A 27,175-nucleotide genomic window follows, 5' to 3' on the forward strand; every position below is an offset into this window, starting at 1 on the left:
GCATTTTTTTGGAATGTGGGAGGAAACTGGAGTACCCGGAGAAAACCCACGCATGCACAGGGAGAACATGCAAACTCCACACAGAGATGGCCGAGGGTGGAATTGAACCCTGGTCTCCTAGCTGTGAGGTCTGCGCGCTAACCACTTGACCGCCGTGCTGCCAAGTATTAGTCAAAGATCCTTTATATATGACCGTTGCGCTCTGTTGTTTTTATTGATCTGTAATGTGTGTTTAATGAGCAACTGCAAATATGCTAGTCAAAGATCCTCTATATCAGGGGTCCCGACTACAGAAAAAAACTTAAAGGTACAAGGGTCGCAGGGGTGCTGGAGCCTATCCCAGCTGTCTTCAAGTAAGAGGCGGGGTACACCCTGGACTGGTCGCCAGTCAATCACAGGGCACATATAGACAAACAACCATTCACACTCACATTCATACCTATGGACAATTTGGAGTCACCAATTAACCTAGCATGTTTTTGGAATGTGGGAGGAAACCGGAGTACCCGGAGAAAACCCACGCATGCACGGGGAGAACATGCAAACTCCACACAGAGATGGTGGAATTGAACTCGGGTCTCCTAGCTAGCTAGCCCATACTCTTTATTATGTTTTATTATTATGTCTATTATTATGGTTAATACAAGTTTAAGGTGACTATAGGGGTGTTAGTTCATATCTAAAGGGCTCTAATAATGTCAAAAAACATGTTTAGAATGTTGTAAACATGATTTCTATGCTTTACATGTTTCTTTTGTAAAAGGAAGAATTCTACTTTGCGGGTCACGTCTGGAACCAATTGACCGCAAAAAAGAGGTATTTTCTTTCTACTTTTTCATGCACTCGATATGATTATTGATGTGTTTTTTAATGAACAGCCTCATTCTAATTATCGATCCAATCCTCGTCATGGTTTATTCATTCATTCATTCATTCATTTTCTACCGCTTTTCCTCACGAGGGTCGCGGGCGGTGCTGGAGCCTATCCCAGCTGTCTTTGGGCGAGAAGCGGGGTACACCCTGGACTGGCAATAAAAGAGGGAATACTGTCAATTTGGAGTCGCCAATTAACCTAGCATGTTTTTTTGGAATGTGGGAGGAAACCGGAGTACCCGGAGAAAACCCACGCATGCACGGGGAGAACATGCAAACTCCACAAAGAGATAACCAACGGTGGAATCGAACTCGGGTCTCAGTCATGCAGCCTGCAACAATATGATTTTATTCATAAAATAATATAGTTCACAGCTGGGATAGGCTCCAGCACCCCCCGTGACCCTTGCGGTAGAAAATGGCACAACAACTTCATAATTTTCCCGACCAAAAATACTACTTGAAGATCCTAAATATGACAGGAGGGCTGTGCCGTTTTTTTAAATGATCGACTGCAAGAACTCTAGTCAAAGATCCTCTATATGACAATCAGCACCAAAGTGCTTCTCAAAGATCTGGATGACAGAAGTAGTCCTCTGTTTTTAATGAACTATTAGAACCAAAGTCTTCAGAGATATGCAACAGGCGTTCTTTGGTGTTCTTTTTAAAAGGAACTACTGCAAAAACACTAGTCCAAAGTACCAAAATGCTCATCAAGATCAACATAACTGGACCTAGCACTCAAGATTCTACTCAAAGATCCTCTATATGTACGGAACAGGCACTCTATGATAGGTACTGCAAGGATCATCGATATTTTCCTGCTCATTTTCCAAGTGTCTGAGCATCCACACAAACGAGCTGGGAGTGCCATCAGACGGGCAAACCTGTCCGAAACCACACAACTTGATGTAGTCCAACTTCCATTCAGTGCTTGCACTGTTAAGCCACATTTTCCACTCAGACTGACAGCCTTTCTCATTGGAAAAAGATAACGTCACACACATTCTCAGCCCACCTTAAAGGACCTTCTTGCCTGTTGGTATTGCCATAATACATACTAGCAATATCTTATAGTTATTAGTAATACAGTAAACCTCGGATATATCGGACTCGGATATATCGGAAATTCGCTCACAACGGACAGATAAAAAAGAACCGATTTTTCTGTAATGCATTTCCAATAAAAATTCATTGCATATATCGGATTTCGCCTATTTCGGCCAAAATCTCCAGTCCCGTTCCAATGCATTTCCATTAAATTTCCCTGGCATATATCGGATGGCCGCATCGTTATGCTAATCTTGTTGATGTCACTGGCTAATATAAAAGTGAGTGACGTCAATAATACCAGCACAGCAGTGAATGAGATCTTAACCTCACTATTGGAAATAACGTAGGCCTGACGGGCGTAACAGGGCCTAGCTTAATTAACAATTTGTTATGCTCAGAGTCCAATAAAGTTAAATTCTCATTACCTTACGTCTCTTTTCATTGCCCAGTCCAGGTACATTGAAACATAGTCAAGGAAGTGCCTTTTTATAACGGATAAAATCCAATTTACGCATATACCGGATATAAATCCGATATATGCGTAAAACGGACATTTTCCGGTATACGCATATAATGGATTTCGCTTATATCGGACAAAACCAGTGGGAACAATTGAATCCGATATATCCGAGGTTTACTGTAGTTATTTCTTTTATTTTTATTTTGTTGCACTGCAAGGATTTGCTGCGTGAGTACGGAAGATCGGTACACGATGGCACACATACGCATCTTAAAAGGGAACATTGGAAAGGAATGTGCTGCTGTTCTATCCGGGGGAGGGAAAAGGAGGAAACTGTTTAAAAATCATGAAATCTTTAATAACAACCAAATAGGAGAAAAGAAAAAAGACATGACAAAAAGCGGTGACAACCAGCTTTTTTTTTTTTTTCTTCCATCTTAAAAGAGACCAAAAATCACTTATAAAAAAATACAAAAAAGAGAGAAAGACGAGGAAAAAAAACAAAAAAACTTGTACACAGAGAGAGGCTGATAAAAATGCACATTACGGAGTAAAACTTGTAGTTCTGCTGCGTATACTTCATTGTACAGAAGAAGAAGAAGCACATTTGCCAGCATTTTTGGCAATCACAGCGACGCAGTTGAGAATAAAGCACTCGGGCAAAAAAACAAACAAAAAAAAAGAACAACCCAAAACACATTATAAATTATAAAGCACTGCAAAAGAACAGCAAAAAAAAAAGAAAAAAGGGAGGGGGGGATAAATCCTTCATGCGTTGCTGTCACTGAGAAGAAATACACAAACGTGACACCATAAATTAGTATTTTCTTTTTTTTCCACCATCTGCTACATATTTATATATTTATATTATTTACATAGGAATGACTTGTTTTTGTCTTCACGGGTGAGATGGAGGATGTTAAGGCTTTCATTTGTCTTCTGCTGTTTGCAGACAACAACAACAACAATAACAGAAAAAAAAACTTTTCACTATGACGTCACTCATGTAATAAACACCAACAGCCATTCAATTATTGTTTATAATAGTAGTCATTCAGAATTAAGTGTGTATCGTTTAATAGTGACTAAATTTAGGCTAGAACACTGGAAACAAAGTGGCTAAGATGCTAATGGCAGCACTAGCTTGCTAAACTGCAGAGTTTCATCCCGGGGTTGGACAAAAAATTAAATATCGCATCGTATTGAACATCAGCATCAACTACTGCATTTCAATAAATTTGAAATTTAATTTTTTTTCAATAAAAATGAAAAGTGCATGGGTAGGTATTTTGTGTTGCCCAATTATCAAAAAATATATATATACCGTTAGCACAACCCTTACCATTAGCACTCAACAGCTAGGCAATTACAATCCGTTTGTTAGCCTGCAAACATGCTAGCTGTACTGCTTTCATTAGTGTCTGAATTTGTTTCCGCAATTACCCGAACATAAAATAAGGGAACCACTTTGGGGAAAATATGTACTGTGAGACAAAAATTTCGTCTCTCCACATCACTGATGTGTGTGTGTGTGTGTGTGTGAGTGCTGGGAAGAAAAGCTCTGACCCGCTTTAAGAAGTTGCTTGGTGCCACCTGTCTGTTTGTGTGTATAAGTCCCAAGACCATGATGACTATTTTCAATGGAAAAAGTACCGTTTGACATTCGGTCCAATTGTTAGCATCACTTAATTCATTAAAAATGACTGCAATCATAAACAACAAACTAGCCATTATTCATTTGTTTACATCTTCAAAGATGAACAAATACAGGGAAGGGTGTGACGCATGTGAAAAGAGTCATTGTGAAATGAGTCCTGGTAGTTGAGGCTGTGTGTGTATAGGAGGCCATGTTTTTTTGTTTTTTTTTTTTTACAAAGAGTAGGAAGCTAAAAATAATGCTAAAAGCTAAATAAGTTGTATGCACTTGACGGTGTCGTTTACGTGGAAATAATAAGAAAAGTAACGGGGACTCATGCGGCTTTTTCCAAGTCGGCAGGAATATACAGAATATGCGTCCTGACCACAGAGCATGGAGGAGGACGAAAACTGTTTTTTTTTTTTTTTTTGTGTGTGATTTTTTTGTGTGTGGGCTCGTGTCAGGCAATGGCAGGTATGAGGCGTCTGGAGTGCAGCATAATGAAAGTGGCTGTGGGGCGTTTGTGAGTGGGCGAATGTTTCTCGGCATTCTCGAAGATGTGCGTGTACATACAGTACACAACTTTGCCCATTTTTTTTATGATTTTTTTTTTTGTTGCACAGTGATAAAGGTTGGCCGCTGGGGTTACACAATACGCCCCGTAAAAAAAAAAAAAAAAAATGTTTGCGTACACCTGACACAACACTGGTATGAAAGGAGCCTACTTGATAAATTATGACTATGGTGTGTGTTTTTGTGTGTGTGTGTGTGTGTGTCTGCCTTGGAGAGCCAATTGTGCAAAAACAACACTGTGCTTATTGTGTAGAAATGCAGGCAACAAATAAAAAAAAAAGCTACAGGAGTCGAACTTCCCTCTCTAAAATCACTCTCTGCAGTAAAAATGTACATTCACAATTATGGTTTTTTTTTTTTCCTGTGATGCGAGAAAAACCCACTTGACCCATAGCGACCGCCGCTGTCCCCTTCACGCCGATAATATTTTACATTTTCATAAATATCCACTTTTGTTTTCACACCAAAAAAAAAAAAAAAGTTTACAGTTTTAGTACACAGACATTTCAACACCAAAAAAATGTACAGTTTAAAGTCGCGGTTTTCATCCTCTTAAACACCGAACGTTATACTCACATTTCTTTTTGTAGTAGTGATACATACACTCACTCACGTGCAAAAATAACTTCTTTTGTTTGTTTTTGTCGGCATTGTGAAAAATTTGTGGTAGACGGGAGTTGTGTAGCGTTAGCTAGCGCTTTGTTCTACACTGTATGATTTTGGCAGTAAAGCTCATTTCTTTGCATTATGGTTAGGTGGAAAAAAAACAATATTCATGTGGTTTTAAGGTGTGCTCTGATTGGTTGGAAGGTACGAACATTTCCTGCTACGATTGTTGTGACCAACATAAACAACGTTTACGTTATCATGATAGTGTCGTATCTCCATCAGTTCATTTGCCCTCTGTTTATTGATAAACATATACCGATCCCTGGTTCGCTGATAGAAATTATTGCAGCAATGGGATGGTTTCTCTGAGTTTTTGATACTACCGACTTGTCAACGCGTGTATCTTCGAAGTTTGATCCCGTTTTGGAGTTCCGATGCAGACATTTCCTGCCAAAACGTACAGTGTATACACAGCTGATTGAGGCCATTAAGCGATACCGTAAATGCTCTAATTAAATGAACAACCAAGTGTCCAATAAGGGGCCGGGTGCGTGGGCGACAACGCAAATAACCACCAGGGTCTCTAATTTGCATATTAACAGCTGTGGCTGTGGGCAACCTCTTGATTTAGTGATTGCAGTAGTTGCTGCATTTGATGTTATGCTTTAAAATGAAACGATGTAGTACCGTTTGCTACTTACCACTATTACTACATTGGTTCTAATACTTCTGTGTTGTGCAATATAATTCTTAATAAATGGCCGTGTGTTCAAAAGAGGTATGATTTTCTTTCTACTTTTTCATGCACTCCATATGATTATTGATGTTTTTTTTAAGGAACAGCCTCGTTCTAATTATCGATCCAATCCTCGTCATGGTTTATTCATTGATTCATTCATTTTCTACTGCTTTTCCTCGAGGGTGGTGCTGGAGCCTATCCCAGCAGTCTTTGGACTGGTCGCCAGCCAATCACAGGGCACATATAGACAAACAACCATTCACACTCACATTCATACCTATGGACAATTTGGAGTCGCCAATTAACCTAGCATGTTTTTGGAATGTGGGAGGAAACCGGAGTACCCGGAGAGAACCCACGCATGCACGGTCGAGGGTGGAATTGAACCCTGGTCTCCTAGCTAACCACTAGACCACCGTGCCGCCCCTCTTCATGTTTTAGGGAAATATAATTAGAACATTTTCGGTCATCTTCATTTCGTAAAGGTTAGCGCCCCCTTAAGGCAAATAAGGTCCATCTCGACAAGCTCTCTCCCAGCATTTCACATTATTCATCCATTTTGCTTATTCTCATTAGGGTCGCGGGTATGCTGGAGCCTATTCAAGGGCAAGAGGCGGGGTAAGTCCTGGTACACCTCCGGACTGGTCGCTACCCAATCGCAGAATTTCTGATTTACTCTAAAAATAATTTTTAAAAAAATACCTCGAGACATGTGGCCAAGTGCAGTCATCGTTGCCGTTGGCGACGAATCACCCAGCATTTGACCTCACGATCTACAACATGTTGCAAGACTCCACCGGGGGCCTTTCGAGAGGTCACAGCCATTGGCGGTGGGGTTCAAAGAAAAGCTGATGAAGAAGGTCGGATACAGTGACTCGAGTAAAAAAGGCCAGCGTGTAAGAATAGCAGCTAGGGAGCAATTGAGAGAAGGGGGGGGGGGGGGGGTGTCTCCGGTGGCTCGTTAAGAGATGAATTAACAGTCAGGAGACAATCAGCCCCCCCCACCCCCCGAGCTGCATCATAAAGGACCATTTCGCTGCATGTTGCCTGTTAGTCAATATAACTACGGCAAAAGCTTTTATGTCTCCCAATCAATTTCTCCACACTTAACGGCATCCGCTAATGGAGAAAAATATTGCATGATCTCAGTGGAAAATCTATAGACTCTAATGCAGTTATGCGGAGCTCCATCATCCGTCAACTGGGCCCGATGGGTGGCGGAGTGGGTAGGGGACTATGCTTACTCTTGATACCTGCTGTATCAGGAGCAGTAAAGAACACTCTAATGTTCTTCTCTGTGGCCGTGACCTCCACAGCGCCCCTGGTTTAAATCACAGAGTGCCCATAAACACTTGCAAAAAAAGAGGAGGTGGTGAAGGGATGATAGAGAGCTAGCGTTGATGCTACGTTATAAAAGGATAAGTGGCGGCAATCTGGTGGTCTCAGCTAAGCCTGCGACTTCATGCTTCATTAGCAATCAAGTTTGTACTGTCAGGATTGTTTGAGGATGAGGATGAGAATGAGAACCCCCCCCCCATGCATCCTCTCTCTACATCCCCTTCACCCTGTCAGGGCGAGTACTCCTCATTCCCGTCTGGGTCTGGTTTACAGTCCACCTTTTAGCTGGCGGCGAATCGTAGACATTCTTGCATGTGAACACTTTGTCAAAAAAGCTCATGGTTGTACAGCACGTAAACACCCCGCCCCCCCCCCGGGCTATGAGGGTCCAGATATTCCCCTCGTAAAAAAAAACGACGTCTGCATTGTATGTGAATGGACAGACAGATGCATGATGTGACAAACATGTCATGTGGTGATACCGCCGTTTAGAATAAGAGCTTTCTTTTCAGATGTTGTGGTCTTGCAAGCAACCTCAAACAAGGAGAAGTATGGCGGCTTTCGGTCAAACAAAAAAACGTTCCATCATGAAAAAACATTTACAATGCTGGCTACCTTGTAAGCCACATGGATGTCTCGCCAACGCCATACCTAGCAAATTATCCATTCATTCATTCATTCATTTTCTACCGCTTTTTCCTCACGAGGGTCGCGGGGTGCTGGAGCCTATCCCAGCTGTCTTCAGGCAAGAGGCCGGGTACACCCTGGACTGGTCGCCAGCCAATCACAGGGCACATATAGACAAACAACCATTCACACTCACATTCATACCTATGGACAATTTGGAGTCGCCAATTAACCTAGCATGTTTTTGGAATGTGGGAGGAAAACCGGAGTACCCGGAGAAAACCCACGCATGCACGGGGAGAACATGCAAACTCCACACAGAGATGGCCGAGGGTGGAATTGAACCCTGGTCTCCTCGCTGTGAGGTCCGCGCGCTAACCACTAGACTTTAATACAGAATCCAGCAACACAGTAAGTCAGTATCTAGTCTGACATTTACGCAGTACAGTACTTGTTGGACTGTGTGACTTTGCGGCTCACATAGTGTTTTTTCCACGTTTTTACTTTTACATATATATTGCAAATTTCAGGTTAAAAGTCATAATAAAAAAAAAAAGTTGTATGATCAATTAAAGAGACGGTGAACCATGAATCGCGTTATATGTTGATATATTTTAGATGAGTCAAATAATTTGAATTTGAACGTAACTGAGGAGGGAAATATTCGGCTGTGCCTTTCATACAGAACCCAGTGGTATAGTGGGCGCTTTTGTCATAATGTGATGTGCGACATATAAGAGTTACCGAGCCGTGACATTGCTTTCAATACAACAGGATGGTAGAAATTACGAGAAATTGAACATTACGGCTATGATATTCCCTCAAAAGGGGCAAAAACTGACTTTTGAATTACCTTAAATCATAAAACATGAATTAAGGTAATTAAAGGTATCTCAACACAACTGTTACTGTGGTTTTTGAAGTCAAATTGAGAGTAGTGAGAAGGGAAAAAATAAATGACAGTCCGAAATGCTTAACCAATTCACCTTCAGTCCCATCGCTAGCTATTAACTACCCGCACAACGGACTACCGATGGAGGGCTACCGACCTCCTTTAATACAGAATCCAGCAACACAGGAAGTCAGTATCTAGTCTGACATTTACGCAGTACAGTACTTGTTGGACTGTGTGACAAATTTCAGGTTAAAAGTCATAAAAATTAAAAAAAAGTAAAAAAAAAAGTTGTATGATCAATTAAAGAGACGGCGAACCATAAATCATGTTGTATGTTGATATATTTTAGATGTGTCAAATAATTGGAATTTGAACGCAACTGAGGCTGTGCCTTTCATACAGAACCCAGTGGTACAGTGAAGAAAATAAGTATTTGAACACCCTGCTATTTTGCTATTTCTCCCACTTAGAAATCATGGAGGGGTCTGAAATTTTCATCGTAGGTGCATGTCCACTGTGAGAGAGATAAACTAAAAAGAAAAATCCAGAAATCACAATGCATGATTTTTTAACAATTTATTTGTGTGATACAGCTGCAAATAAGTATTTGAACACCTGTGTATCATCTAGAATTCTGACCCTGAAAGACCTGTTAGTCTGCCCATTAGAAGTCCACCTGCACTCCATGTATCATCCTGAATCAGATGCACCTGTTTGAGGTCGTTAGCTGCATAAAGACACCTGTCCACCCCATACAATCAGTAAGACTTTAACTTGTAACATGGCGAAGACCAAAGAGCTGTCCAAAGACACCAGAGACAAAATTGTACACCTCCACAAGGCTGGAAAGGGCTACGGAGCAATTACCAAGCAGCTTGGTGAAAAAAGGTCCACTGTTGGAGCTATCATTAGAAAATGGAAGAAGCTAAACATGACGGTCAATCTCAATCGGAGTGGAGCCCCATGCAAGATATCACCTCGTGGGGTCTCAATGATTCTAAGAAAGGTGAGGAATCAGCCCAGAACTACACGACAGGACTTGGTCAATGACCTGAAAAGAGCTGGGACCACCGTTTCCAAGGTTACTGTAGGTAATACACTAAGACGTCATGATGTGAAATCATGCATGGCACGAAAGGTTCCCCTGCTTAAACCAGCACATGTCAAGGCCCGTCTTAAGTTTGCATATGACCATTTGGATGATACAGAGGAGTCATGGGAGAAAGTTTTATGGTCAGATGAGACCAAAATAGAACTTTTTGGTCATAATTCCAATAAGCGTGTTTGGAGGAAGAAGAATGAAGAGTACAATCCGAAGAACACCATCCCTACTGTGAAGCATGGGGGTGGTAGCATCATGCTTTGGGGGTGTTTTTCTGCACATGGGACAGGACGAGTGCACTGCATTAAAGAGAGGATGACTGGGGCCGTGTATTGTGAGATTTTGGGGAACAACCTCCTTCCCTCTGTCAGAGCATTGAAGATGGGTCGTGGCTGGGTCTTCCAACACGACAACGACCCGAAGCACACAGCCAGGAAAACCAAGGAGTGGCTCCGTAAGAAGCATATCAAGGTTCTAGCATGGCCCAGCCAGTCTCCAGACCTGAACCCAATCGAAAATCTTTGGAGGGAGCTCAAACTCCGTGTTTCTCAGCGACAGCCCAGAAACCTGACTGATCTAGAGAAGATCTGTGTGGAGGAGTGGGCCAAGATCCCTCCTGCAGTGTGTGCAAACCTGGTGAAAAACTACAGGAAACGTTTGACCTCTGTAATAGCAAACAAAGGCTACTGTACCAAATATTAACATTCATTTTCTCAGGTGTTCAAATACTTATTTGCAGCTGTATCACACAAATAAATTGTTAAAAAATCATGCATTGTGATTTCTGGATTTTTCTTTTTAGTTTATCTCTCTCACAGTGGACATGCACCTACGATGAAAATTTCAGACCCCTCCATGATTTCTAAGTGGGAGAAATAGCAAAATAGCAGGGTGTTCAAATACTTATTTTCTTCACTGTATAGCGGGCGTTTTCGTCATAATGTGATGTGCCACATCATCTGGTGCGACATATAAGAGTTACCGGGCCGTGACATTGCTTTCAATACAACAAGACGGTAGAAATTACGAGAAATTGAACGTTACGGCTATGATATTCCCTCAAAAATGGCAAAAACTGACAGGCTGAATTACCTTAAATCATAAAACATGAATTAAGGTAATTAAAAGGTATCTCAACACAACTGTTACTGTGGTTTTTGAAGTCAAATTAGTGAGTTAGAGTAGTGAGAAGGGAAAAAAAATAAGTCCTGGACGCTTAATCAATTAACCTTCAGTCCCATCGCTAGCGACTAACTACCTCCGACCTCCAAAAAAAGGCTTCCCGCAGGAAGACCTGAGAATAGCAGGTAAACACGCATCAACCTGGCAACCTGCCTCGACTTAAACCGAGAAGATAAGAGTGAACGTGGAAGTGAGCAGCGCCATGTGTAGCTTGTATTTCGGATGCTGGGAACGCTCCTTTCCTACAGAACCATGGTTCCTCTCTCTGTGATTTATGCTAGCATCCATGTAATAGTTTCTTTTTCAAAATGTTCCAGTTGTACTTTTTACAAGGAGCGGCATGGAAAAACAAACAGCAAATACTCCACTCTAAGATTCCTACCACACACACACACACACACACACACACACACACACCCCTCCAGACAATTGGGGCTACACTGTGATTAATAATAGAATATATGTAAAATACATTTTTGAAAAATAAACAGTGGTTTCATTCTCGCATCTCCATCTGACAGTGACGACACCCCGGAGCCACAAAAATCCTCAGGATTTTTTTTTTTTTCCTTTTCTCTCCTCTTCTTTTTCCTCCTTTATACGTAAACAGCAGTTCGAGAAATGACAGAACCATCTCGCTGGGACTCCATGTCATCATCCAGGTAGTCTCCGATCATATCGTCCTGGTCATTGGGTGGACGCAGCTGCAGGATGGGGGCGCCCCCGGAAAAGTGGTCGTACCGCTCCTCTTCCTCCAGCTCGTCAAACTTTCTCCTCTCTGCGTCGTCCAGCTCACTGCTGAGTAATATGTCCTGGGCGGTGGGTGTGCTGGACGCCACCTCGGGCCGCGCCCCCACCCCCAGGGGTCTGTGGTTGTTTTTCTCCCCGAGACCCTGGTGGGATGAGCCATCGTTGTACACGTAGATGGGGCCGTTGTTGTTGCTCACGCCACCACTGACCCCGCCCGTGCCTGTGCCGTTCTTGCTGGCTTTCTTGCCGCCGCCGAAAATGCGAGTCTTCAGGTCATTGCCGCGGTAGCCTTGCTGCTGCCGGCGGCTACGAGTGACCAGCACGGCCACGAGGGCCGCCACCAAAAGTAGGGCCAGTAGGGAGCCTATCACGGCCCCCGCCACCACGCCAGCATTGGACGGGTTCACTGATGGCTCTGTAGGAGGGAGAGGAGGAAGGGAGGGAGAAAAACAGGGGAGAAGAAGAGTGTGAATTGTGCTGAGAAAAAGCCACAAAGATAGGATGGGGTGGGGGGGGGGGGGGGGGGGGGGTGACGAGAACCATGGGAAGGACCAGGGAACAAAGGCTGGGTGATGTCAGTGGTGGTGTCCCTGTTACACAATTCCATCAGTGTTGTGTGTATGGGAATGCGTGTGCAAGGAGGCTTTCACTAAACACGTTTAACCATTTTCTGACTTATTAGAGCCCTCTGGGAGCCATAGCACCCCTATAGTCACTTTTACACGTGCATTACCCCATATAGTAGACGTAATAAGAGAAAATAAGACATTATATAGACTCACACATATTCGTAGAGTACTTCCAAAAGTGTCTCATCATTAATCGCCGAAAATATTATTGATCGTGCGAAAATGATGGAAGCTCAAGACGTTACCTGTATGGTATTTAAAGTGGAGGACGCATCAGGTGACTAACTGGGACATTGTGTCAACAATTTCAGAAAATAGTGTAGGTTTATAGCTGGGAAATATTAACTATTAACTATTATTAACTACTTTGGTGGGTGCTGCTGTTTTGGTTAGCAAGATGTTTATTTTTATTTATTTGTATTTATTTTATTATGCTCAGTAATTTACTTGATTTGACTCCCTTATGTGTTCTTTTTTTATTGATATATTTATCATTCATTCATTTTCATTCATGGAGCCTACCCCAGCTGTCTTCGGGCGAAAGGCGGGGTACACCCTGGACTGGTCGCCAGCCAATCACAGGGCACATATAGACAAACAACCATTCACACTCACATTCATACCTATGGACAATTTGGAGTCGCCAATTAACCTAGCATGTTTTTGGAATGTGGGAGGAAACCGGAGTACCCGGAGAAAACCCACGCATGCACGGGGAGAACATGCAAACTCCACACAGAGATGGTGGAATTGAACTCGGGTCTCCTAGCTAGCAAGCCCATACTCTTTATTATGTTTTATTATTATGTCTATTATTATGGTTAATACAAGTTCAAGGTGACTATAGGGGTGTTATTTCATATCTTAAGGGCTCTAATAATGTCAAAAAACTTGTTTAGAATGTTGTAAACATGATTTCTATGCTTTATATGAATTCTACTTTGCGGGTCACGTCTGGAACCAATTGACCGCAATAAAAGAGGGATTACTGTCAATTTGGAGTCGATTTAGAGTCGCCAATTAACCTAGCATGTTTTTGGAATGTGGGAGGAAACCGGAGTACCCGGAGAAAACCCACGCATGCAAACTCTGAGGGTGAGGGTGGAATTGAACTCGGGTCTCCTAGCTGTGAGGCCTGCGCGCTAACCTATATTTATCATTTTTATAGTATATTTGCTCGTGAGCAGGCTATTCTTCCTGTTTCAAATGGTCTAGATAAATTAATGTATTCTGCACTCTTATCCAGATTTTCACTACATTCATAAGGGTTTGTTCCCCTTTGCACAACCCTTTTACAAAGTGTCTGGGAAATCAGTTTTTGTACTTTAAGTGACCTACTATTTATTGCTTTACTATGCCAAAATAACAACAACAAAGCTAAGAGTGACTTAAAGATTTTGCACACTACTACAGTACACATACAGATAAATAATGCTCAAATATAAATAACATTTGTATTGGATTAAGAAAAGAAATCTGAGTTACCCAAGCTTGATTTATTTGAGTATTTTGTGTGCCTTCAAGCCATATTTTCCAAAAGGTAGTATCTCGCTACAGTAGTGACGTTTCCTCTCCTCAAAAACTGCTCGTCCTCATTCCCACAGCCACGTCACAAAAAGCTCTCAGACATGCCATCCCCCACCTTGTGTTGTGTTGCCCTTCAACCGACAGCGTTCGTCCAAGGCTGAGGCTACAAATCACAAAGCAGAACTGTGACGGCGGCGGTGGCGGCGGTGGTGGCGGCAGGGAATGGAGTTAGGAAGGGAGGTAGGGAAATGGAGTGTGTGTGTGTGTGTGTGCGGCGGAACAGGTGGAGAGGGAGGCCATGCGGGGGAGGATAATGATGAATGGAGCAGCGGAGGGTGGGAGTAAGATGAAGAAGAGGAGGAGGTGAAGGAAGAGGGTGGTGGAGTGAGTGAGTGACAAAGTGATGCAGCGAAATGACAGCTCCTCCTGGAAGGCACTGGAGCAAGATCACGGCATGGAGGGCCGCCCCCCCACAACAGGTGTGACCATTTGATTGGTGGAGAACCATAATAAGAATAGAAGCCTCTTAGATTCTTTTTTGGCTTTGGGTCCCAACAGACGAAGATGCTGACATTCACTCCACAGTATTTCTTAAGAGCGGGTGAACACTCCAGAGATGAAGCAGCACACGGTGTCTAAATCAGGGCTGTGAAGGCGTCCCGTATGACTTGTCAGCTATAATGCCTGCACTCTCTCTCTCTTTCTCTAAATTCCTACTTTACTTCACCATCCGTCGCCAGAGCAACACAACATTTGAGAGGAAAAAAGCAGACATGAAACATTGCATCGAAGCATTGTGAATAATAGCCAGCCCCGGTGTGGACTTGCTGAAAAGCTAGTGCCATTAAATTACACTTTTTCCACTGCTCAGCATCTTCACACCCCAATTTGGTCTCAAAACAGTACCGGACCCGAAAACTGCAAAAAACAACTGCATTGAACACATCACTCAAAACACAAGACATGTTAGTACATGTAATTGTGCTAAGAATTTACATATACTGTATATTCCAATTAATTTATGATAGAGGTGAAAAAAAATATTAGTTTGCAGTTTTGTTTTCAAAATAAAAAATCTTCAGAAATTCCGATAATATTTTGACTTTATTCCCACAATATTCAAACTTTTTCCCCAGCCTCGTATTCCCAAAATTAGCTTTATTTTGTTTCTCATAATACTACAACCTTAAAATAGTATTTTCATTTCAACCGTATGCTAGTGAATGCCATTATTTTTCCTAATAAAATTGCGACTTTTTTCCTTAGGAGAATACAACAATTTCCTATTTAGTATTTTGACTTTATTCTCTTAAAATTACCGTCTTATTTCAACTTTTTTCAAGTTTCTTCTTGTAAATTCTCATAAAATATGACTTTGTTCCTATAATATTTTCACTTTATTCTCGCAACATCACTTTTTCTGCAACTCAATTTAGCAAAAATTTCTTGTATATTTATTTATTCACTGTTTGTTTTTCATAATATTATGACTTTAAAAAGGTAATGCCTTTTTTGTTAACATTTTATGCTACTAAAATTGTGTTATTTTTCCTTATATTACATTGTTCTTATAAAATTCAGACTAGATTACATTTATGTATAATATATATATTATAATATATAATAGTGACTTTATTCTTGTAAAATTACAACACATTTTTCCATTATTGCAAATGTGCCAATAAAATTTGTATTAATATTTATTATTGTAAAATCACAGTGGATTGGGTTTTATACTTAAATTATATTTTTAGAATATGCCGCGGACCAATAAAAAAAAAAAAAAAAACAGGAAATGGGTGTGAAGTCAAGATCCGCCCTACTGTGTTGGAATAAGGGCTGCTCATCAATTTTTAAAAAAAAAATCACATCATCCAAGTTAACTCATATTTAATCGCAATTAATCACAGATCAAAAGAAGTTTCTATCTTTAACAAGTAGGGATGTAAATCTCAACGTGTGTTTTTCTTTCATTTATTTTGAATTAATTGTCACAGTATCAGATTGCATGGTGCTGTAGTGTTGGGTGAAAATGCTGCAATATTCTGTGGGTTCTGTGTAAAAGGGGCTCTTGTCATTTCTAGCCATGTATCCTAAAATGTACTAAAAATAGTACCTGGTAGGACGTGCTTTTGATAGTAGAAATGCAGCATGTAGTATAGGAGTGCAGTGGATATCATAAATATACAAGCAGTGTTCAAAGCCACACAGCGTCTTGCCTTAAGTAAATATAATCTTCTGCTCTCTATCAGCATGCTGTGATTTAGGTCAGGAGAGCCGAGATCCAGAGCATCCACCACCATCCTTCCCCCCCTCCTCCTCCCCTCTTTGTAATATCTGGCACCCATAGAGCCCTTTTCAATTGGCACTCAAACAGGAGATTTACTAGAGTGTGCTAGCAGGCTAGTAAAGCCTACTGGAATCACCACAACAGTGCGATGGCTTGGCACAGAACGGTCTTTCATGTGCCAAGGGTTTAGGGCTCTCTGTGCTTTTTGGGGGGAACGGTGCCAGCTGCCCCGCATGCAACCCTATGACCATTGTCCACTTGGCATTATCAGCGGGTGCAAACGCCACCGCAGTGGGCTGACCCTCCTCGCCTGTCTGGATTTTACTCCATTGTCAAAGCAGTGGAATTAAAATAGTACAACAAACAGGCCATGGCTTCTAAAGCTATAAACATTTGAACAAGTAAGCCTCTTTTTCGTATGTTAATTAGGTACAAGTGGATGTTTACATGCAAAGTCAGTCAAAACTTTCTCATTCAATACAATGCAAAAGTGTCTCCAAACCCTTGACTGCATGTTAGAAATATTCAACTCACATTTTACTTCAATAAAAAGTGACTTTAGACCGACTGCAAATAAAAAACCCGATATAACAGGAGTTGCGTAGCTTCTACTAATGCCACATGTTTGTTAGAATTATGAGACTTTGAAGACAATATTCATACGCATGTTTTCATTGTCATTTCGTGTTAATGATGGCTGTACAAACACAAATCTGCCCCATAAATATCTGCATAGTTAGTATATGAATATATGAATATCACTACATATCCAGATGACTGGATGATTAACAGGCTAATATATATATAAGCTAATATAATGCTACATGATCTCGCAAGATTAAAACACAGCAAGATTTCTTGTTCACTAGGCCTGGGGCAATAATGGATAAATTAATTAATTAATTAATCACACAGTAAATGAAATTCAGAATTTTGACAGCCTCAATATATTGCCATGTTGATGCGTTTCCTGTTTTCAACAACTTTATGTAAAAAAAAAAAAAGATCCCTTTATGTGAAGAATAAGTGAATTGGAGAGGCTAACTAATTAGCTGGACAGCTTGCTATGTGATGTAAACAAAGAATAATAAGACTGTTATTTCATGTCTACAGGGCTCAAATAATGTTAAAACCCATATTAAGAACGTTATATGTCAACATGTTTTTTTTTTCTCCCTCTGTTAAATTTATTAATATTTAATCCTATTTCACAGAAATTCACTTATCACTGTCAACACTGGAACCAATTAACCGCGATAAATGAGCGATTACTGTATACATACTGTAAAAGAATGGATTCTGAAATCCATTCAGTTTTCATGACGTGCAGGCTAATCTAACTGGAACTAGCAAGCTAATGCGACACAAACGTCGATTTTTTAGTAAGATTTTTTTTGTATATAAAGAAAATATTTTAATAAAAAATAAAATAAAAAATTATATATAAAATATATATATATATATAAAATAAAAAATAAAATATATATATATAAAAAATAAAAAAAAATATATAAAAATATATATAAAATATAATAAAAAATATTTTAATATTTAAAATATTTCAGCTTTAATGGCAATTATTATACATTAAGACGTCTGCATGGTTAGCAGGCAAATTTAAATAGTGTTAGCAGGCTCATGCTACTTTTTCTTATGATGATTCGACTATGAATGAAAATAGTTAAATTAATTAGTGTTAATGTAAAAAAAAAAAAAAAAACTCCCATGATGCCATGCATGAAGCGAGAACCTTTATCTTTCCTCATGTTTTGGTGGCTAGCCAGAAAAGTAATTTTTAATCAAACAGTGTGGAAGCCTCACATAATGCATGTTATTATCAAAACATCAAATGAAGGAACAGAGTCTTCTCTTTAAATAAATAAATAAATGACGAGATGCCGCCTCCTTCCACGTTGAGATTAGGCGACACAATGAAAAGCAAATAACTCCGGGTGCCATGTTTCAAACCTATTCCCTCCTTCCCAAAAAAAATGATGAAAAAGTCCTTTGCTAAAAGTAAGTTCAGCCCCATGTCCTCTGTTGCTTTGGCTTTCAGTTCCAATCCCGACCCTTTTATCACAAGACACCGCAGAGGATTAACTAGTTGTTGCTGCTGCTGGAAAAAATCTGACAGAAACGAAGCTTGGGTCTCCATCGTCATTTGTGATGACATACAATGTTGATAAAAGTAAAAAAAAAAAAAAAAAAAAGCAAAGCGAGCAGACAGAATCGGTCCTGTAACACTGATTATCGTCAAGAAACAAATTGGCCAGACACCTGTTCTTGTGCCTCTTTACTTTGCCTCGGTGCTCCTCAACATCCCATTTTCTCCTTCTCTGCATCCACTTCACCAAATGTCTCCTGCAAACACTCTCTTTCTCCTAAACCCATTTTTCCTGCCATCTTTAATTTACCTTCGCATTTCTGTCATGTTCAGTCTCCTTACTCGTTTCCCCCTCTGTGCCGCGCTCGGCTTTCAACGTAAGCCCCCCGGAGGAAAATTAATAATTTCATCTACTGTAGGTAGATTTTTTTTTCCCCCCGTTTCTTTCCATAGTCGCTCCAACCCCGCCGCCACCCAAAGAATGTTCTCTCTTGCTCTCTGTGCAGTGCTAAACATTGTAATTCACGCACACCACTTGCAAAAAAAAAGAACACAAGAAATGCATTATCACCTCAGACTCGGAGGATCTCCGGTACATGCAACGTGACAGTAATCTGCACCAGATATGAACTATGCACAACTATGGGGAATTTCTTCCATGTTTGGTGGTTTGCTGGTTTGTTTGTTAGCAGGAAGACACAACAATTACACTACTGATTTTCCATGCAACTTTGTTTATCTGTTGCTTATGGATTTTATTCTACTCCTGAACCGCTGCAGACAAAAGTGTGAACATTTATTTTTACTTTTTGTGTTCAAAATGCTTCGGAAGACATGAGGGCAGAGATGTAAAACAGATATCAAAGTTTAATAATCATAACACCAGGGTAGCCCGTTATGTAGATTGCCAGTTACCGGTCAAATCGCAAAGGTAGTGTGGGTCGATTGCATGAACATCACTTTGCAGAAGTCAGCTGACATTAAGCTCTCCTTCCTGATTAGCTGTTGCTCCCCAGCGGCAAAGATGAAGTGGTGAAAAGATAGCTCAAGCTGCGATTTTAATCTCATTCTGATTATGGATGAATTAACTCAGCGGTAGGATGCCTACATCTATAACAAAAGTTATCCGTTCACTAGTAGTATCTGGTGTCTTTGCTTTGCGTCCTGAACTCCACTATAGAAATACATGTTTTCTATGCTTCTGTTTGTTAGACTATTATATTATGATTAATTGAAAAAACCTTGAGCTGCACGGCGGGTTGAGTGGTTAGCATGCAGGCATCACAGCTAGGAGACCCGAGTTCAATTCCACCCTCAGCCATCTCTGGGGTTTGCATGTTCTCCCCATGCATGCGTGGGTTTTCTCCGGGTACTCCGGTTTCCTCCCACATTCCAAAAACATGCTAGGTTAATTGGCGACTCCAAATTGTCCATAGGTATGAATGTGAGTGTGAATGGTTGTTTGTCTATATGTGCCCTGTGATTGGCTGGCGACCAGTCCAGGGTGTACCCCGCCTCTCGCCCGAAGACAGCTGGGATAGGCTCCAGCACCCCCTGCGACCCTCGTGAGGTTAAGCGGTAGAAAATGAATGAATGGGGAAAAAAACCTTTATAAACATGTTGCCTTGACTTTGATTGTATGTTTGATAAATGCTAACTGGGCTAATAGATAAATGTTGTGCCTAATAAATGTTGTGCATTATGACATACAGTATTCTGGTTATTTACACAACCACCGATTAATTATGTGTAACTATCTTTATTGCCATACTGAATTGAATAGTAAATTATTGAATGATACCAACTACTTTGGATCGGCTTTGTGTCCGTCTCTCGCGCTTGTCTCTAAAGTCTTGTTGCAAAAGCTTTCGTGGATGAGGTTTTTTCATACTATTCTTGAGACAACACTTTAAAGATTCAAAAGAAAGATGTAATAGAGTCGTTAGGGGGGTCCCTGTGCAGACAGACTCCTCCTAACATGGCAACAATGGAATTAAAATAAGTGGGTTAGTGGGAGAGGACATGGTAGAAACACAAGCTGTTGCATGAGCCAGCAGAATCTTTGCAATATGTATGCTGTGTTAACAACAGGGGGGCTGCTAAAAAACACACACCATAAAAAAATAAAAAAAATAAAAAAAAACAGCCTGCTTCTTCCAAAGGCACGTCCAGAGCGATCATAAGCTCCACGGGACCGAGAGTAATCAGAGAGATGGAGCGGAAGTAAGTCCAAAAAGTACTTGTGATGGCGAGCTCGGACCGCACCTCTAGCGTCGCTTGCAAGTATTCACTGTCAGCATGTTAAGTTATCGAACAAGGGCGTGTGCATGTGTGCTAATGGGCGGTGGGCAGGGGGCCAGCGTGACGCTGCAAGGGGACTTGGCTCCACCAGACCTGCTTTAGCCATTTTTGCATGACCGGACAGACCCATGCCAATTCAGACAGACATAAACACACACACACACCCGCAGGATGAAGATGCTCAAGCCCCCTTTTTGCCCTTGCCCAGTCTTCTTAGAGGACTCCCAAGCAAGGGGGGGCTGGAGGATGCACCGACTCGGGAGGACGTCTATTTCCAGATGAACAGAAAGCCCCTCGGAGTATGTGTGCACATTCAGAAGACGTCATGTAACTTTTTGAGTCATCACTGAGGAGACGGGACTCACACGAGACCAATCATACGAGCATTTGTGCTTCAGCCTATTTCTGTGTTCCATCACTTCCATTCTGTTGTATTACACCTTTTTCCTTGACTTTGTGGACTATTTCCAGTCCTATTTGGAATCGTTCTGTGTATTTCTATTGTGGAAGGTGCCGAATGTCATTTATCACTTGCATGAATATTCATTCATTCATTCATTTTCTACCGCTTTTTCCTCACGAGGGTCGCGGGGGTGCTGGAGCCTATCCCAGCTGTCTTTGGGCGAGAGGCGGGGTACACCCAGGTCTGCGCGCTAACCACTCAACCACCGTGCCGCCCTCTTGCATGAATATTTAAATTATATTTTTATTATGGGGCGGCACGGGGGTCGAGCCATCTCTGTGTGGAGTTTGCATGTTCTTCCCGTGCATGCGTGGGTTTTCTCCGGGTACTCCGGTTTCCTCCCACATTCCAAAAACATGCTAGGTTAATTGGTGACTCCAAATTGTCCATAGGTATGAATGTGAGTGTGAATGGTTGTTTGTCTATATGTGCCCTGGGATTGGCTGGCGACCAGTCCAAAGACAGCTGGGATAGGCTCCAGCACCCCCGTGACCCTCGTGAGGAAAAAGCGGTAAAAAATAAATGAATTAATTTTTATTATGTTCACAAATGGAGTCGCCAGTGAGGGAGCATGCCGTGGGTGTTGACTGTTTTCCGGATTATAAAAGTCACATTTTTTTTTTTATAGTGTGGCTGGTCGACTTATACATTATATGCCCACAAGAGGGCGATCTAGCCTTGTGTGCCAGCAATTTACAACGTAAACAACTAAAAGACTATGTACACAGAAAAAAATTCAAAATGACCAAGTATTTTATCATTTCAGCCTCTCATCTACAAAAGGGATCATTTTCAGCCCTTTGTATCGGGTTGTGGACTCCGATAGAGCAGTTACACACAATAACCTGCACAGAAAGTTTTCTAGATCTCTCAGAATCTGTACCTATTCCACTTGTATTTTCAAAACAGTCTGTTTTAATTAATTCCACGCACTCTTGTTGGCCGGGAATCTTTAACTCCAACCACTTCTGCCTGATGCTTACCTCAATAGGCATGTTAGCTTTCCCTGAAACCTGGAAGCCATTGCAATGTGCTAAAATCATGATATCTTTGACAAAACACCGTCGCAGAGCGGAGTGGGGGCAGGCCTACAGCTTGTACCAGAGCACACCCATATCAGGAACTCTGTGATGTCACAGTGAGCTGGTGCGGATATAATCCGGAGCGACTTATAGTCCGGAAAATATGGTGCTTATGTCTTAAACCGCTAATGTACTTGTGTCTACTATGTGATGTAATACAAGTGTAAAGGTAACTGTGTTATTAAGGCTCCAGTAATATTCTGACTCATATATAGGAGGTTGTGAACAGATTTCCGATGCTCTAACTATGAAAATATTCAATTTCTCAATAAGAAATCCTACTTTCTGGAAGTTCACTTATCACGGTTGAGTCTTGAACCTATTAACCGTGATGAATGAAGGATTACTCGACACTCCAAGATAAAGAACGGGATGAGGGGCTCACAAGCAGAACACATGGAATGGATGAAGTATGGATGGGGACCACTGAGCTGTGATTAATGAAGAGCTACTGGTATTTAAGAGTGAAGCTTAAAATATGGGGGTAAAAGTCCTGACATGAGAGGGAGAGTGAGAGACAGGGGCGCCATGGGGATCAGACCCAGACTCTGAGGTTGAAAGACAACCTTGCGAGAGATAAAGAGTGAGCATGAATGAAAAATAGCAAACTTGAACAAAATGACCCATGTGAGATAAATGGAAAAAAGAAGCAGAGGGTGGGATCTGTTTGTGTGACTAAGCATCCAGATCCAAGATGAGAGAGAACAGCCATCCCTCATCCCCGCCTGCAGGTGCACAGGACAAGGCGGAGGATACACAAGCATCCCGGTGTGTACACTCATGTGAGTGTGTCATGCAGCTGTGGTCTGCAAGGGTGTGCAGGAGGAGTGAAGATCTGCTTATGTAGCAGGTGCTGCCCATTTCACGCCTGTCGGCCCCTCTTAGCGCTGTTTGTCTACATGCTTCCACATTAGTATCCACAGGTTTTTATTGCCAAACCCATCTGGAGTCGTTACGCATCCTTCATTAGTTCCAACTACCTTTTTTTTTTTTTTAATTTGACTTTTACGACGGGCACCGTTTGGGGACTTAAGGGTAAAAGTTTCTTGAATACCGTAAATACTTCAATTAATGACTCAATTCAATTAACCGCAGAATTTCTGGGTGCGAATAACCGCTGTGGTTTCTAATTAGTGCCAGGTCAAAAAAAAAAAAAAGACAGACAGCATGCGCTTAAAAAATTGCGACTCACCTCTGACATGTCACATAATTGCTGTACTGTTTACAATAAACTCATCAGCAGTATGAATGTTGGTTAAGAAATTTGTGCCGTGCAAATATTAAAACAATGGTTCTGTTGCTGCTGTGTTATACAGTATACTTATGTGAGCATGTGATCAAAAAAAGCTACAACTTTCCACTTTATGAACGGCAAGTCATTATTAATTTTAAAAATACGTTATATTCAATCAATATTATCAATTATTTACCTAATGAAATACTGTTTAAATTTGATTCCATATTACTTATTTTTGGCAAATACCGTGTTTTCAGTGTCCCAAAAAAGGAGAAAATTTCACAGGCCAATAATTTTGCAATTTTTCTGAGAATGTATGGTAATGGTAATGGTTTTATTTCATTTGAACATTACAGATTACAATTGAATGCATCACATAATCAGTTCACAGTTCCACATGTCCAAAAGGAGTAGGAAGAAGCAAATCTTATTAAATCCTACCCCTCCATCTGGTACTTTTACAATCAGTAACTGTTACATTTGTTCACTTCCTGCTTTCCTAATATAGTTTAAGTTTTTTTTGTCACGTACCAAAGTACGAGGTGATATGACCATCCAATGACATAATGGGTACCATAGTAAGTGTCAATATAGTAATATGCATAGCACATCATGACTGGTTCAAGACTCTTCATCCTTGTATTTAGCAAACATCAACTGCTTGTATTGTTTCTTGAATTGGCTCATCGTTGTGCATTGTTTGAGGGTCTTACTCAATCCATTCCATAGTTTGATTCCACATACTGAAATGCTATGGATTTTTAACGCAGTCCTAGCATATAAGTGTTTCAAATTTACTTCTTCCCTGAGATCATATTTCTCCTCTCTTAGAAATAGATGAAGATTTTCGATTTAATGTTTTACTTTTGCTGTATTTTCAGGTTGAGCCATGTCGTTCACTCCCAAAGACCAGACATTTTGAGTCTTGGAATATGCTCGCACAAGGCTGCAATGCAAAATTTTGAAAAACTTCAACTGGCCAACAAATTTGGAATTGGTTGTTTAAATTAGGACTGAAGTTGTTGGAACACTAAACAGTATTCCGTTTTTAGGAGGAAAAAGTATCAAAAATTGTTCTGAGGAGGCCTCAAGTGTTAAATTGTCATCTTTTCCTATGAGTAAGAATAAGTGAAGTGGTAATGAGGTGATGTATAGTATGACAGGAGCACGAAAACACACGATAGGACCCGTAAATTGGAGGGAATAAAATAATGAAATGTCCGCCCAAGTCAGCCTTGTTAATAAACTCTCTTCCTCATTAGTGTCCACGGGTCCTTACTGCAAAACTAGCCACATTATTTGCTAGATCAAACTACCATCTCCTTTCACCTGAGTGCATCCCTCAGTTATGCAACACGCCTCATAAGTGTATTATTGAAGATTGTGGCAATCAGCCATAGTTGATCAACTTTGAGGTTCTACAAGCCACCGACAAAACAAAATAGACCCAACATCGCTACTGGACTGAGCCGAAATGGGCATGGCGGCGCACCAGGGGAGGAGTCCACATTTTCAGCTTGGTGCAGTGACAATTTTGAGACAAAACAGCCGCTAAAGGTGTGGAGAAAGCTCGGCAGCTCCAACCGGGTCAATTTGAGGCGCAGGTGAGGCGCAGGTGAGGCGCAGGCGAGGCGCAGGCAAGGCAAGGCGCAGGCGAGGCGCAGCCAACAGGCGCACAGTGCAGACATGTCACCAAAACCTCACAAGGCAGGCAGTCAGACAGTCACGCACATTTCAGTTGAAAAAACAATGACAGCATTCATTCATTCATTTTCTACCACTTTTCCTAACGAGGGTTGCGGGGGTGCTGGAGCCTATCCCAGCTGTCTTCGGGCGAGAGGCAAACAACCATTCACACTCACATTCATACCTATGGACAATTTGGAGTCACCAATTAACCTAGCATGTTTTCTGAGTGCCCAGAAAAAACCCACGCATGCACGGGGAGAAGTTGCAAACTTCACACAGAGATGGCCGAGGGTGGAATTGAACCCTGGTCTCCTAGCTGTGAGGTCTGCGCGCTAACCACTCAACCGCCGTGCTGCCCGCAATGACAGCAACCACTATTTAATGTAAGCATCTGAACCATCATGTATTAATCATGTATTAATTGTCCAATCACATGTATAGATTTTTATTTGGCATCAATGCACCCATAACCAGACATGCCACTTATTTCCTTTTACTTGGTCCAGCACTTGAAGTCCAATGACTGCGCATACTCCTGAAACAGCCTACAAAATTGAGCTTCCTCGCTCCTTGTCTTTTGTAAGACAGAAATGGGAAGGAGGTGATGGAACCACAAGAGACTAGAGTAGAAATATGACGAGTTTAACACAATGAAAGAAACCAGAAGTTACCCGGTGAAGGGGAAATGTGGGATAATGTACAAAAAAAAAAAAAAGAAAAGAAAAAAGAAAGAAAAGAGGAGGAGAGTGATAGCGGCCGGTGAAATGACGAGAGAAGCAGCCAGCAGCTGAAGCAGCAAAGGGTGACTGATCCTCTCTGAGAGGCTTGGAGACAAGACAGACACACGCTATATAGCCACAGATAGCGGAGGCCAATAGCTCTGCTAGATAGGATGCAGTGGCACAAGACTCCCATGGGAGTTTTAAATGCCTTCAGCATCCTCCCGCTCTTTCCCATCCTTCCCTCTATGCCCGAGTGAGGATTGCACGCTGGCACTGATTCATCCGACTGCACATTCCCTGACTTCTTAGTCCATAAAAAGCCTCCATCTTCCCTCCCTCCTCCTGCGCACCCTGGACTTTTACATCTTGCTTTGCTCGTTGCCTGTTACACACAGTGGGGAGGCGGTGCAATCGCAATTTTTTTTTTTTTGCACAGCACAGGAACAGAACGGTCCCACAGGAGGAGTGACGCATGCTGTGGCACCAAATGGAGATGAGGGAATTGAAGGGGGGGGGACAAAAACTGGAAGAGGCTGAAAAGGAGGGCATGGGGGCTCTTTTGATGTAGAAAAGCACAGTGAAAGCCATAGAAAAGCAACGCTCCTCCATTAGAAGGACAAGTATCCCTCCAGTAGCCCCCCCCACCCCTTCCTTCCAGTGACAGCAGGAAATCAGGCAGTTCATTTTGCATTAGGTGAAAAGTAAATGATGTTGAGGGAGCCCATTAAAACTATGCAGGAACAGCGTTATTGATTGTTCTACACTTGAAGTGGCGTGCGCTCAAAACCTAAAGTGAAACACACACTAATGCATGTACCACTTCACTTGTGATTACTGGCGACATTGATAAATGAAATAAATAAATACAATAAATGTAAGAAAATCTACTTATGAACTAACATACTAAAGGAAACAACTATAGTGGCACCTTGGTTTGCGTACATTTTCTGGTTAGCACGCATTATGGCACACAACTTGTCATGTTATTAACAAACCGTGCGAGTTTGACTGTGTACTTAATGCATTTTTCATCACAAAACATTCTTATTAGCAGCCTGGTGGTTTGCTAAAACATGGAAAAAGAAAACAGAAGTCAGCTCCGACCTTTGGAGTTAAAATTATGTCAAAACTTCAAACACACAAAACATGCTTTATACACAACCAACGATTCACTAAACAAACCCATTGTGGTTTTTAGCTACAAAACATTCACAAAGTAATGCATATGAGAAACGTACCTACCAAAAACAAAAATCCTTCAAAACCAATTCTGCAAATACAAAAAAACTTTTGG

General features: G+C 41.4%; 1 protein-coding gene across 4 annotated transcripts in view; it reads right to left on the reverse strand.

The window, feature by feature from the left end:
- si:ch73-22o12.1 (nectin-2) overlaps nucleotides 1–27,175 on the reverse strand; it is a 175,734-nt gene that overhangs the window by 69,388 nt on the left and 79,171 nt on the right. The window contains exons 7-8 of one of the 4 annotated variants that reach the window (XM_058053328.1): nucleotides 14,109–14,156; nucleotides 2,723–12,252 (exon numbers count right to left, since the gene is read on the reverse strand). The exons of 2 other annotated variants lie outside the window; for them this stretch is intronic. In XM_058053328.1, coding sequence (XP_057909311.1) covers nucleotides 11,684–12,252; nucleotides 14,109–14,156 — 617 coding nt within the window. In that variant the 3' untranslated portion in view covers nucleotides 2,723–11,683. Of the gene's footprint in view, nucleotides 1–2,722; nucleotides 12,253–14,108; nucleotides 14,157–27,175 lie in introns of those variants that run through there. One more of the 4 variants, XM_058053329.1, reaches the window with a different exon arrangement.

The sequence above is a fragment of the Doryrhamphus excisus genome, chromosome 17 (assembly GCF_030265055.1).
Source record: "Doryrhamphus excisus isolate RoL2022-K1 chromosome 17, RoL_Dexc_1.0, whole genome shotgun sequence".
In the NCBI taxonomy this organism is placed as follows: domain Eukaryota; kingdom Metazoa; phylum Chordata; class Actinopteri; order Syngnathiformes; family Syngnathidae; genus Doryrhamphus; species Doryrhamphus excisus.